Here is a 13,534-nt window from a genome sequence, read left to right on the forward strand (position 1 = left end):
ACAAACTGGAATCCAAACCTGAACAATGTGCTTTTCCACCAGCACATCTTTATTGCTTAATATATATGTATACACATTATTAAACGCTCATCTACAGGCACCAGACAAGCCAGAAGGCTTGTTTTTCCCCTCAGAAGTCTCATGGTGCTGCCACAACCACAAGGGATTCTGGGTAGGCGGATGCAAATAAGGTCAACAACGATCACTATATATATATATATATATATATATATATATATATATGTATATATAAAATACATTAGCATCTTAATTCCTATGGAAACAGTAATAAATAGCAGACGTGCTGCTAATCTAATGCCCTACATTAATTGATCATCAGCAAGTGTGACCGACTCTGTAAAAGCTGAGATTTTAGCAGTTTGATGGTCTGTGGGGTGTGTTAAGAAAATTCATGGATTGGGAACGGCATTACCCGTACACAAAAAAGCTACCCAAAAAAAAATCATGCAGTATGATAAAAAAAAAAAAAAATGTATTTTAATAAAAACAGTGGATAGAGTAAGTTCTGATCCATAAGGGTGAATGTGAAGAGTATCAATCCAAGTGTGGACAATAAAGTGGATAGTACATCAGCCGTCTTGAAGGGTTAATTTGCGGTTTAGAGTATAAATATCAGTGTCCTACAGACCCTAATTGTTTTGTATACATAAACAGCAATTGGCTTATAGAGTCGAGTAAATAAAATTGATTATTCTTAATTTTATACAAATACCAATAAAAGGAGCACATAAAAGAAAATCGTAGAAAAGTACTGCCGCTAGAACAAAAGTGTCTCATGGGGTATTTGAAATGTTGGGGGGTATGAAATCATTGTGCAGGTGCTCACAAGTAAGCTCCCTTCCACAGTCCCTCTATCTCTTCATCTCTATTTACGGTCCATCTCTCGCCAACCATTTCAGTAATCCATTTTGCTTTAAAAAAAGACGTGGACAACGTCCCATCTAGGCTGTATGCTGAGATCCAATATTTAAAGTCAGCTATCCTGCCAACTACTCCCAAAATCAACTGAAACATTTTGATAAACTAAACTTTAACCCCTTAATGACAAAGCCCGTACATGTACGGGCTCAAAATGCATTGCTTTCAATGGGTTTAGGGACCGCCCATTGTCCTTAAGGGGTTAAGCAAACTTCAGTGGTTTTATTATGACATAATCAGGGTTACGTTTGGCAACCCTCTACCCAAAGTCTGAATAGGGCCCACAGAATACAAATAATATAACTCTCGATCATACAATATACACACAAAATAACGTTTCCTTGACCCATGTGTGGCCAAAACATTCAAGATCTAGCCATGCATTACCCTTGGGCCACTCACATAAGTAGTGCAGTTAAGAATGTATGTTGAGGCACGGTACGTGTTAATATTCTCAAGAACCTCAGTGTCTGCTAATTTTGAAGGTTCCCTTGTATGGTGAAGATGCAGCATGGCAGTGCTTACATCTCTAAACACCCTGGGCTTTCTGACATCTCTTTCAGCAGTTCTTAACTGTGTGATCATAAAGCATCAAGTTCCAATTTTACTGTTTGCCTTGTGTTCGGGGTGAAATTCCTAAGCAGTACATTGTTCTTATAAGGGCTATATGCCCTTCTCGTAATGGGCCAATCAGAACTCATTCATTGATTAATGGAGACTTGTTTTAGGTGACAAACCCACTACTGGACTATCTGCCAAAATTGCAGAGAAGCCACTACGACGTCCTTTGACATTACTATTTTACAGAAAAAATGAATTCTAGAAGCCCATTTAACATTTGCCCCTTGGTTTATTTTGTCACATAAAAGGAGAGGGTCTAGCTTTGAAGGCGACATACTAAGATATTTTGGACAATGCTATGCTTCCAACTTTGTGGGAACAGTTTGGGAAGGCCAGTGCACAAAGCAAGGTCCTTAAAGACATGGTTGGATGAGTTTGGTGTGGAAGAACTTGACTGACACGCACAGAGCCCGACCTCAAACCCATCAAACACTTTTGGGATGAGCTGGAACGGAGATTGCGAGCCAGGCCTTCTTGTCCAACATCAGTTCCTGACCCCTCAAATGCTCTACTGGATGAATGGGCAAACTATACAGATCTGTGGTCATCATTTGGAATTCATCAAGATAAAATACCTCATGACTTAGTGTTCCCATAGTACACCAGACTGAAACTCGAAAATAGGGACCAAGACTCATGTCTCTGCTGATTGTACCAAAATTTTCCTTTCCTTCTCTGTACACCACGACAGGCATAACAAATGTAAACTGCACCTTACTTTGGGTCTGTTTTTATAACTTGTATTACAGGATATCCCTGTTATAATCAAAGGTTGAGCTCTTAACCCATCAAAAGTAAGTTTACTGGCACAACATATATAGGAAACCAGAAAAAACAAGAGGGCGCTGGATACATACCTTTCTGTTTTGTGTATAATCAGCAGAATATTCACTGTATTACTAGGAACATAAACATTGCACGGCCTCCCTTACTATTCTTTTAGGTTCCATAATACCCAGTATGACACAGTGAAAAGCACATAGAAGAAAAATGATGAAAGGATGGGCACTCAATATTCCTGACAACAAAATTGGGTGCAAAGGTTATAAAAGGTATGCCTCATCATAATTAAATAATCCAATAGATCACAAACACACTACACCCCAATAATACCATACAGTTTTATAATTACAGTTATTACAGGCACTTCTGTGATCTCCCAATGTTTTGTTAACCACCCCACTTACCATTTATAAGAGACTGATTGCAGTGGGCTACTGACACTTTGGGGTCTCAGGGTCTTTATTCAATGATGCATATGGATGTGTAAACAACGTACACACATTTGGCGGTCACAACACCCCCCCCCAGGCATTGCCAGCCTACCCCCCCAACATAATTAACCTCCTGTTTCTTAACCTGTTTTTTTGTCATAGCAAAAAACGCAATCTCTTCAGTGAATAGAGGTTAGATATCCAGAGTTTGTATTATTAAAAAAAATCCATGTGATAATATCCATGTAATTCAGTGAAAACACATGTAGAATGAACATTTTAACAGAAAATGTAAAGCACATATATCGAAGAGGTGGACTAGACAAATATACAATTATTATTGCATGAAAATATTTGAAATAAATGACTATTAACTGAGCTGTCACCAGAATGAATGCATTCTCTTTTCTGTGTATGCGCGAGTGGATGTTCTAATTGTGACATTACACGTTATTGCTATTAAGAGAATTCAATGCTTTTTTCTGCCTCTGGTGCTCTAACAGCGTAATGGACTTCTCTGAACTGTCTATGTTCCTGATAAGTGTTTCCAGCCTTCTCTTTATTTTCTTCTGGTCCTCTAATGCACATCCAATAATGATGGACTGAAACTTCTGGTCGACTGGCCCAGGTGGAACATCTGATGTGCAAGCTGCATACAGGGATAACAATTGCTTCTTGCCATTTTCCAAGTTTTCCACCACATTCTTGGAAATCTCATCAATAATGGTGGTGGCTTGCTGGAGAGCTGAAGCTTGTAGCGGGTTTCGAATGGTTTCTAAGGAGACTTCAACAGTCAAGGTGCGATTCATTAGTCGACCAGCGGTTATCGTGAGTTCCTCCCTCTCACCTTCAGAAGAGTTTAGAAACGTTTTTTAAGCATACGTTACAGTAGCACCATTGTCTAATTGTAATTGGGCTATAAGAGTGTTTGATAGCAGTTTAGGTTTATCTAGTTCTTACCAACACTGATGTTCCTCATGTCTTGGCTGTTCTGAATACTGTGGATTAACTCTATCAGAGTTTCTTTCTCCACCTCAAGTGTAGATGCTGCATCACGCAAAGCTTGTACCCTAAGAGAAGAAGAAGAAAAACGCACATTATACTTCCATTGTGATCAGTTACTCTAGTCTTTCGGCCTGTATCTGATATACCTGGATGTAATGGGCTAGCCGGTTAATGTTTTTTTCACATTTAGCCATTTGGGTAACTAGACTAAGAAGTAAATTATGCGACAGGGAAATTGGCAGATATCTCAGCCACATGACTGCGAATCGTAGAAGCTTTATGTCAATATTTTCTGTACCAGCTGTCCCATGTAAATTACTCTCGTGCATAAGGTCAATCTTTCTGCTGCACCACGGGTCAAATCTGTGCATCTGTTCATTCATTTCAGTAAAAAGACATGATGATGTCAACTGTGCAGCCATTATTAGGGGATATATCTGAATGAGTGAGGAGTAAATCCTTTACACACATGACATGGAAGCGATGGAGAGACTCCTCTTTTTGCCTTACTGTGGCAGGTGTTTGGGTGGCTTTGCTTCCATAGTGTGACTGGGAGTATTCTGTTATATTATGCATCAAGCTCAAAGCGAAGTATAAATGAGCAATCATGGCAGTCCATGTCATGGCAAGAGAGTAAGTAGTTAACATTCTTTGTGTCCCTATTTGTATGTCTGCATTTCAAAAAGTGCATGATAAGCATTGCAAGTTTTTGGCATTCGTATCTGGTGCACCATGTGTCTGTAGAGGTGTTGAGCACTGTTGGTTTTACTCTCAAGTTTTCCATCGATTACATAGATTAACGAGAAAACTGTTGAAGTCATCTTGAAGATTCACAACACCTGTAACTCTATTCTATTCTATTCTGTGCATGTTTATGGTTTAACAAGCGGACATATGCATGATCCACACGCACACACTAGCTCAAGGTAACATCCTTCTCCGCTGCGGTCTTTTCTCCTTATTGTTTTCTGCTGGTCTGCTTCATTGGCTCTCCGCTCTGGCTTGTTCCCAGTACTTCTGCAAAATGACAGAGCCTCACAAACACTATAAGTTTGTGAGGCTCCGTCCTGTGGCAGAAGAGGTCAGAATAATGCAGCATACACCCAGGAGAAAGGGGACCAGCGGAGAACAAGAAGGAGAACAAGACAAAGAAGCAGTTGTCGGAGAAGGTAGGGAGAGACGCTGAGACTGAGAGAGACTGTAACAAAGAGTGAGTGCAAGTGATTGACAATAATTCCAAAAAATGCTCTCTGAATTTTGTCTGAACTGAAAGGGTAGGAAACGAAATTCGTTGTCCGAAATGAATGGACCAAAAACAAAACTAAAAATATGTCCGAGTCGTTTTTGGTGCCTGGTCACACATCTACAAGGTATCACAATTCCATCATGTAACTATGTAACACAAGTGTATTAGATTTATATATTGTACTTGTAACATGCCTTCTAAACAATATGTACACTTAAAATAGGCCCGGGCATTTTAAAGCACAGCAGCCCTTACATGAGAGGAGTGGGAGAAGGAGCACAGAAGGTAGGCTAGATTAGGCCGATAACAATGACAGTGAGCAAGCCCAGATCTCACATCAACATCTTACATACAAGCCAGGGGGCGTTACTAGAAACCACTGAGCCTTGGTGCGAAAATTGTCCCATTGTCCATTTTCACACACTTATACACAGACATCCACATACACTTGAGTGTACAATGTAGTGTGTCAGTGTACGGTGTTAGAGTGAGTGTGTGTATAGTGTTGGACTGTGTTGGGTATCAGTTCACGGTGTTAGAGTGAGTATGTATGGGGGCATCAGTGTATTCTCCAGAGAAACGTACCAGGAAAGGTTAAATGATCTTAACATATATAGCCTGGAAGAAAGACGTGACAGGGGGGATATGATAGAAACATTTAAATACTAAAGGGAATCAACATGATAAAGGAAGATAGTTTATTTAAAAGGAGAAATACTACCACAACAAGAGGACATAGCCATAAACTAGAGGGGCAAAGGTTTAAAAGTAAAATCAGGAAATACCGTATTTGCTCGATTATAAGATGAGGTTTTTTTCAGAGCAAATGCTCGTCTTATAATCGGGGTCGTTTTATAATCTCAAATAGGTCTGACTATGAGACGACTAAGATCCAGATCCCCCGCAGCTGCAGGGGACCTGGATCCTCCTGTCCTCCCGCCTGCCCCACTTACCGGTACTTCTGAGTCCCCGGTGTGTAGCTGGGGCAGCGTGTAGATGTCTACGTGATTCGCATGGACAACTTCCGCTGCAGCAGGATGGAGGTGTGGCTAGCAGCGGGGGTTCTCTGCGTCCATCGAGCAGACCTTCCCCGGCTGTCAGAGATCAGAGTTCGCCGCACCGGTGCCGGGAACTCTGATCTCTGACAGTCGGGGAAGGTCTGCGCGATGGACGCAGACAACCCCTGCTGCTTGTCACGCCTCCTTCCAGCTGCAGCGTAAGTGCGTGGGATCTACACACTGCCCTGGCTACATGACAGGGGAGTCAGAAGCACCGGTAAGTTTTTTGGGGGGGCAGGTGAGTGTTAAATGGGGGGCATAAGGCATTTCTGGAGGCAGAGTGCTCTGTGAAATGCCTTTTAACCCCCTTAATGCCACTCTGCCTCCAGAAATACCCTTTTAACCCTCTATACGCCACTCTGCCTCCTGAATGCCTTAAACCTTCCTATATGCCACTCTTCCCCATAATATGCCTTTTAACCCTCTAAATGCCAGAGTGGCATATAGGGGTATAAGGCATTTCTGGAGGCAGAGTGGCACATAGGGGGTCAAAAGGCATATCATGGGGTACTAGGGCTGCAACAACTAATCGATAAAATCGATAATGAAATTCGTTGGCAACGAATTTCATTATCGATTAGTTGAATCGATTATTATCGATTATAAAATGAGGGTTTTTTCAGAGCAAACGCTCTGAAAAATCCCCCTCATTATATAATCGGTTTAGTCTGACTCACCTTCTCACAGCAGCAGCTCCTACTTACTCCCCCTCCCTGTAATCACTGTGACAACTGGCCCCGCCCCTTCCTTCTCCAGGCCAGAACCACATGGCTGTGACACTCATCTAACTGTAAGTATATGTGTATATATATATATATGTATATATATATATATATATATATGTATATATATATATATATATATATATATATATATGTGTGTGTGTATATATGTATGTAATATATATATATATATATATATATATATATATATTTGGGCTACTGAAAGTTAGGGGAGGTGGGGGTTAATTTAGGGGCAGTTATGGTTAGTGGGGTGTTTAGGGTTAATTTAGGGGCAGTTATGGTTAATTGGGTGTTTAGGGTTAATTTAGGGGCAGTTATGTTAATAGGGTGTTTAGGTTTAATTTAGGAGCAGCTGTGGTTAATGGGGTGTTTGGGGTTAATTTGAGGCAGTTTTGTTTAATGGTGTGTTTAGGGTTAATTTAGGGGATGCTGTGGTTGATGGGGTCTTTAGGGTTAATTTAGGGGATGCTGTGGTTAAGGGGGTGTTAAGGGTTAATTTAGGGACAGTTATGGTTAATGGGGAGTTTAGGGTTAATTTAGGGGAATCTAAATCCTGGGGGCAGTGAAGTGACATATCTGGGGGTATAAGGCATATACAGTATATAAGGCATTTGTGGGGAGGGCAGTGTGGCATGTCTGGGGAGGACGGAGTGGTGTATCAGGGTGTATAAGGCATATCTGGGGGTAGAGTGGCATATCTGGGGGTAGAGAAGTGGCATGTCTGGGAGGCAGGGTGGCATGTCTGGGGAGGATGGAGTGGGGTATCAGGGGATATAAGGCGTATCAGGCACAGTGGCATATGTGGGAGGCATTGTGGAGTGGCAGATGTGGGAGGCAGCATGGCGTGGCATATGTGGGGAGGGCAGGGTGGCATTTCTGGGGAGGATGGAGTGGGGTATCAGGGGGTATAAGGCGTATCAGGCACAGTGGCATGTGGGGGGTAGAGTGGAGTGGCAGATGTGGGAGGCAGCGTGGAGTGGCAGATGTGGGAGGCAGCGTGGAGTGGCAGATGTGGGAGGCAGCGTGGAGTGGCAGATGTGGGAGGCAGCGTGGAGTGGCAGATGTGGGAGGCAGCGTGGCATATGTGGGGGGGCAGCATGGCATGTCTGGGAGGCAGCGTAGCAAGCCTGGGCTCAAATGTGCATATATTGGGGGGCTGGTTGGGAAATAAAGACAAGAAATGTATTATCAAAGTTTTTTTATTCTGCTGTTTGTATTTAACATCATTTGTTTAGTAAATTATTTTAAATAAATGAAAAATTTACATTCATTTTTTTATCCGATTAATCGAAAAAATAATCAGCCAACTAATCAATTATTAAAATAATCGTTAGTTGCAGCCCTATGGGGTACAGTGGCATATAGGGTTAAAAGGCATATCATGGGGCACACTGGCATTTAGAGGGTTAAAAGGCATATCATGGGGCAGATGTGCATAACTGGGGGGGGCAAGTTGGAAAATAGAAGGAAATAAAACCAAAATATTTTTCTCAATCATAGCTTTTATTAAAAAAAAAATAGTTTAGATGAATTAACATTTACTGGTAAAACTTTTTTCCTATAGGGTCGTTTTATATTCAGGCTTTTTCTTTTTTTCCTAAATTAATATTCAGATTTGGGGGGTCGTCTTATAATCAGGGTCGTCTTATAATCGAGCAAATACGGTATTACTTTACTGAAAGGGCAGTGGGTGCATGGAATCGCCTTCCAAAAGAATTGGTAGATGTTTATATAGTGAAGGCATTTAGGCAAGCATGGGATTGGCATACGGCTAAGCTAATTAATGTATTATATTAACTAGTGATATGCTGGGATTTAATGATCTGGTTATTATTTGGATATGCCCTTCATGCCAGCTGCAATCTCTAACAGATATGATTTATTTATTGTCAATTTTATCTGAATAGATATATTATGGTAACATATAAGTTTCTTTTCTGGCTTATCAGAAAGTATTTAATGCATTTTTAATGACATTATGTACAATGCTACCGACTACATAACGATGTCCATAATTTTAGAATGTGACATCCAACAAACTCATATAGTTGAGGTAGTCAGGTGCTCACACAGATTTGGTCATATAGTGTATATATACACTATATTGACAGTTGAAAGGAATGATTTTCTGATTTAGGAGCTATTTTCTGGTAAAACAACATATACCCATCCCCCATCACTGAAATGGGTTTGCCACAGTGGGCAAGTCTGTTACGTGAGTCATGCTTTTCACATCCATTATGCTTTCGTACTAGCATCCTTCCTTGGAAAATGTAGATCACATCTCACAGTCATTTAAGCGGATAATGAGAAAAGAAATGGCTTCCCACCACACCCATTAACTCTTTGACTGCCGTTACTGTGTGTGAAGGCCCCATGCACTGTACATGATCAGACAGGTGGGGGTACTTAAGTATGCCATATCAGGAAGACAACTTTCTTCATTGATGTCTTCACCTACTCTTGCTGTTGCTGCACCGACTGTACGTTTAACAGACAGGAAAAGTTTCAGGCATTTAAAGAGTCATGGGATTTGTAATCCAGTAGCATCTGGTTAGTTCTGCACCAGTGCGTGAAATGACATGTCATACATAGCACTTTCATTCAAATTTTCCATGCTTCAAGAAAACCCATCAATTGCCAAACCACCCAGACGTCTATCCAAAACTGCTGACACCTACTTATTAAGTCATAAAGACTGCAGCACAACTGCAAGGCAATGTGATCCAAAATCTCAATACTCATTCTTTCCGCTGTTCAGCCCAATACGGTAGTCTGCCATAAACTGATGCTCCACTTAGAAGGGCATGTGGTGTCATGTACACAATGCTATGGAGGCAGAGTTCTCCATCGTGTGAGATCTGACCCAGCGGTGTAACTGAGACCCTGCTCTTTCAATAGGGCAATCCGGTCCCCAACATACACTACCTTATTATCACAAACTCCTTTAACACCCAAAGACAAACTGAAACACAACATGTGGAAGAGCCTCCAAAAGAACTCTGAGTGTTATAGGAGATATATAAGAATACTGAGTGGTATAGGAGCCAATAGGTAACAAGTATCGATGCCAAAAGGCACAGATCAATCAATGCCATTAAAATCACACCATTTAACAGGCGGTCACAATACTTTCTCCCAGCCCCAAAGAGGAGTTGTTAAGAGTTAAGAGATCACTTTGGAACACAAATCCCGCTATCAGTCACGTCGTCTGCTGGAGTCTTCTACACTTTTCTAGCTACTTAGCACATGATCCAGACAGCCGGAAATTGATCCGTTTCACTGCAGATCTGAACTGCCATGAGGAATGGTGCTAATGCATGTCACTATGTAAAGCAGTATATATATATATCTATGTATCTATATCTATATATCTATATCTATATATATTTATTTATATATATCTCCATTGTGCTGAAATGCCTGCCACAAGATCATTTTTCTGTTGGCGATGCATTGTAATTAAGGTCACGCAGAGAGAAAAGAGGGCCATCTGTTATGTTACTTGTCTGCTCAGAAACACTAAAATAGCAGAGCTTTCTTTATGGCAATTAGAACCAGGACCCAGCCACGCCAGGCGCTTACGTCTGACCGTACAATGCAGATGAACACAGGAGTCTCTTCTCAGCTGTGCATTTCACTCACTGCACACAGAACATTTCAAATAGCCGGAGTGACAGCTTTGCTTTGGCCGGGTGTTTGGAGGACAGGACTATACCAGGGTTTATATCAGAATTTTGATGTCATTTTGACATCTGTTTCACATAACAAGTTTTATACATAAACCAATTTTCTGTGGTTTCTAGTGACATTTAGGGTTACAGAACGCTGTGATACACACATACACAGCAAACGTCAGAAGGGTCTATGTGCTAAAAAGAGACTGCCTCTCCTAAAGAGGGACACTTGGGAAGTCTGATCCTGTGTCTTTGTTGTGTCCGCTGCCAAATGGATATCTGCCCACAAAGATAACCTATGTGTTCGTATCCTGACTGCTGGAGTTCCATATATATGACATCATTGTGACAGCAGTATCGAGTGTATGACATCATCCACCAGGAGACTGAACATTCTGCAACAGATGCACCCAAGAGAATAGCACTTTAAGATGTTAGACAGTGAAAACACCCCCTACAAGAAAAGGAGATGTTGTAAAGTTGCATATATTTATACTTTACATACTCCCTTATCTTTCATGATAACTTTATGCTATAAAAGCCTCTACCACTTCTGATGGGAGGCTGTTCCATTTATCTACCGCCCTCTCTGTAAAGTGAAACTTCCTTACATTACATCTAAACCCCTGATTCTCTAGTTTTAGATTATGATGTCTTGTTCTAACATTTCTCCATTTTTGAAATAAACATTCCTCCCGTACTTTGTTAACCTCTTAAGGACAATGGGCGGTCCCTAAACCCATTGAAAACAATGCATTTTGAGCCCGTACATGTACGAACTTTGTCATTAAGGGGTTAAATCCCTTTAAGTATTGTCTCTATCACATGTTTTTGTGTCTCAGGTCCCCTGCCGTTACCAAACTGGGAAGTCTTCCCACATGTACAGGGTTAGGTGCGTGTTTCTGAGCCCTGAGTTAGTATACCCCGACGCAACGACATCTATGGTGTTTGCCATGAGGTCTTAGCGGTCTCTTTTAGGCGTTATCCGTTAGGGTGATAACGGACAATAACCTGTTTTTTTTTATTCTGTTCTAATTGTTAAAAACCTGGCATCCAAGTCGCTGCTGTGCTTCCCAGCGATGCCAGCCCCTGTGATGTCTCTCGTGCCAACAACTCCTCTGGAAAGACTAACCACTGGGAAGAAACCCTGCATGCCAATCCCCCTGTACTTCCCACCGCCAAAACCCGCAGCAACAGAAACATTGCAGGGAACCTATTGGTGTCGTTCTCTACAGCCATTTCCCTTATTATTTGTCACAGAAACACAGAAACAGACCCTAGATTAGAACCATCCGGGCCATAAAGTCTGCCTCAAACCTCTATCGGTCCTTGATCTGGTTTTAGATTCAGCATAGCTTTATGTCTATCCTATGTATGTTTAAATGTTGGTTAACCTCTATGGGTTGACTACTGCTGGGAGGCTGTTCCACCCATCGACCACCCTCTCAGTAAGGTAAAACTTCTTACATTACATCTGAGCCTCTGATCCTCTAGTTTTATACCTGGAGCTTTTGTTCTAACATTTCTTCTCCTTTGAAATACATTCTCTTCTTCTACTTAGTTAAATCCCTTTAAGTGTTTAACTGTTTCTATCACATCTAATCAGATCTGTACATTTGGAGAACTCCTTTGGTTTTCCCATCACTCTTCTCCTGCCTTGTATGTGTTTTGTGTCCAGGGCATGTGTCATAGTATATGTGTAACACATACAGTATCTGTACATCAGACCCACAGAGGAGCCGGTGACGTCACATGTGCCGGCTATCTGATGTCATCCTTGAAGTGGAACAGCTTTGGAAAGAGAAGTAGCTCTACACATGAGAGGTGAATGGGTTCCTACCTGATTTCCAGCTCATCCAATGTCTCCAGCAGATGGCTGGACCGGGCTGCCATGGACAGTGACCTGCAGAACTTTCCTCCATTCTTCCCATCCGAGGCTTTGGCCTGGATCTTGGCTTGGGCCATGGCTGTCCTGTCTCGGCCGGTGTCTCCTGCGATGTCTCCGGACACGCTGTCTCCTCCGCTCCGAAACACTTAATGAAACATCTCCTAACATGGGCTGGGAGGATCCCTTCCCCGCGAGTCACGTTCCCTGCCCCCCTGCCTGCAGCACACGGCTGCCCCCTCCGGCTCTTTAACTCTTTCAGTGCAGTCACTACGAGCACCGGCGATCTACCTGCTGCTGCAGCCTAATGCATCTTCTATATGTGTATATATATATATATATATATATATATATACAAGTTATATATAAACAAGTTACATGCATTGGGCGTCAGTACATGTGGGGTGTGCATTTACACTGGGCATGTAGTGCTCTGAATGCAAATTAATAACCCCATAGAGATTGGCCTCTATAATATTATGATGTCATGTGAATGATGCTATGTTGCTTTAAACACAATGGTGTGCACAGCTGTTCTATTTTAACCTTATTATGTCAGATCGCTTGAGTGGATGTCTTTCTGTAAAATCCTCATTAATCTGGAGCCCCCCCCCCCCCATGTTCTGCAGTGCTGCCCTTCTCCCTGAAAGTACTCTGGTCTTTTACAAAAGCCTCTTAAATCACGATTATATATTCCGCTTCCACCATCACTGCGGTTTCTGCAGCCTGTTCTACTTTCTGTACGGTTTCTCGGTATATTTCTATTACTCTGCGGGTCACACATTCTGGGGCAGACTACTTCATATCACATGATATCTGAGCATTCCACATCACGCGTGTGTCACTAGTATGTCACTTGAGATCTCCACGTCAACCATATCAGCTCCTCTTCTTAAGGACAATCATTAGAACACTTTGGTTGTTTATCTTAATGAATCACAACTAAGGACTCTTTGCAATGGACTAATAAAGGGTTAACATTTGAAGGGTGTACTTTATGAAGTTACAAGGGGTACATCCAGGGGTATACCAGGTAGTGATATGCGAGGACCTTGATGAGCCAGAATTGCTGGCACCAGCCTACTACCGCCTGAGCGGTTAGCGGTCAAGTGTAAATAATGAGGAAAGTATGTTAGCGAGATAGAG

General features: G+C 41.8%; 1 protein-coding gene across 1 annotated transcript; it reads right to left on the reverse strand.

The window, feature by feature from the left end:
• Positions 1–2,784: 2,784 nt before the first annotated feature.
• BAG2 (BAG cochaperone 2) lies at positions 2,785–12,578 on the reverse strand. Its single transcript, XM_053459204.1, has 3 exons — positions 12,344–12,578; positions 3,735–3,844; positions 2,785–3,621 (listed from the first exon to the last, which is right to left on the reverse strand). The coding sequence occupies exons 1-3, from the start codon at positions 12,466–12,468 to the stop codon at positions 3,218–3,220; spliced, it is 639 nt and encodes a 212-aa protein (XP_053315179.1). The 5' UTR covers positions 12,469–12,578; the 3' UTR covers positions 2,785–3,217.
• Between the last annotated feature and the right edge of the window lie 956 nt (positions 12,579–13,534).

Source organism: Spea bombifrons, chromosome 3 (genome assembly GCF_027358695.1).
Source record: "Spea bombifrons isolate aSpeBom1 chromosome 3, aSpeBom1.2.pri, whole genome shotgun sequence".
In the NCBI taxonomy this organism is placed as follows: Eukaryota; Metazoa; Chordata; class Amphibia; order Anura; family Pelobatidae; genus Spea; species Spea bombifrons.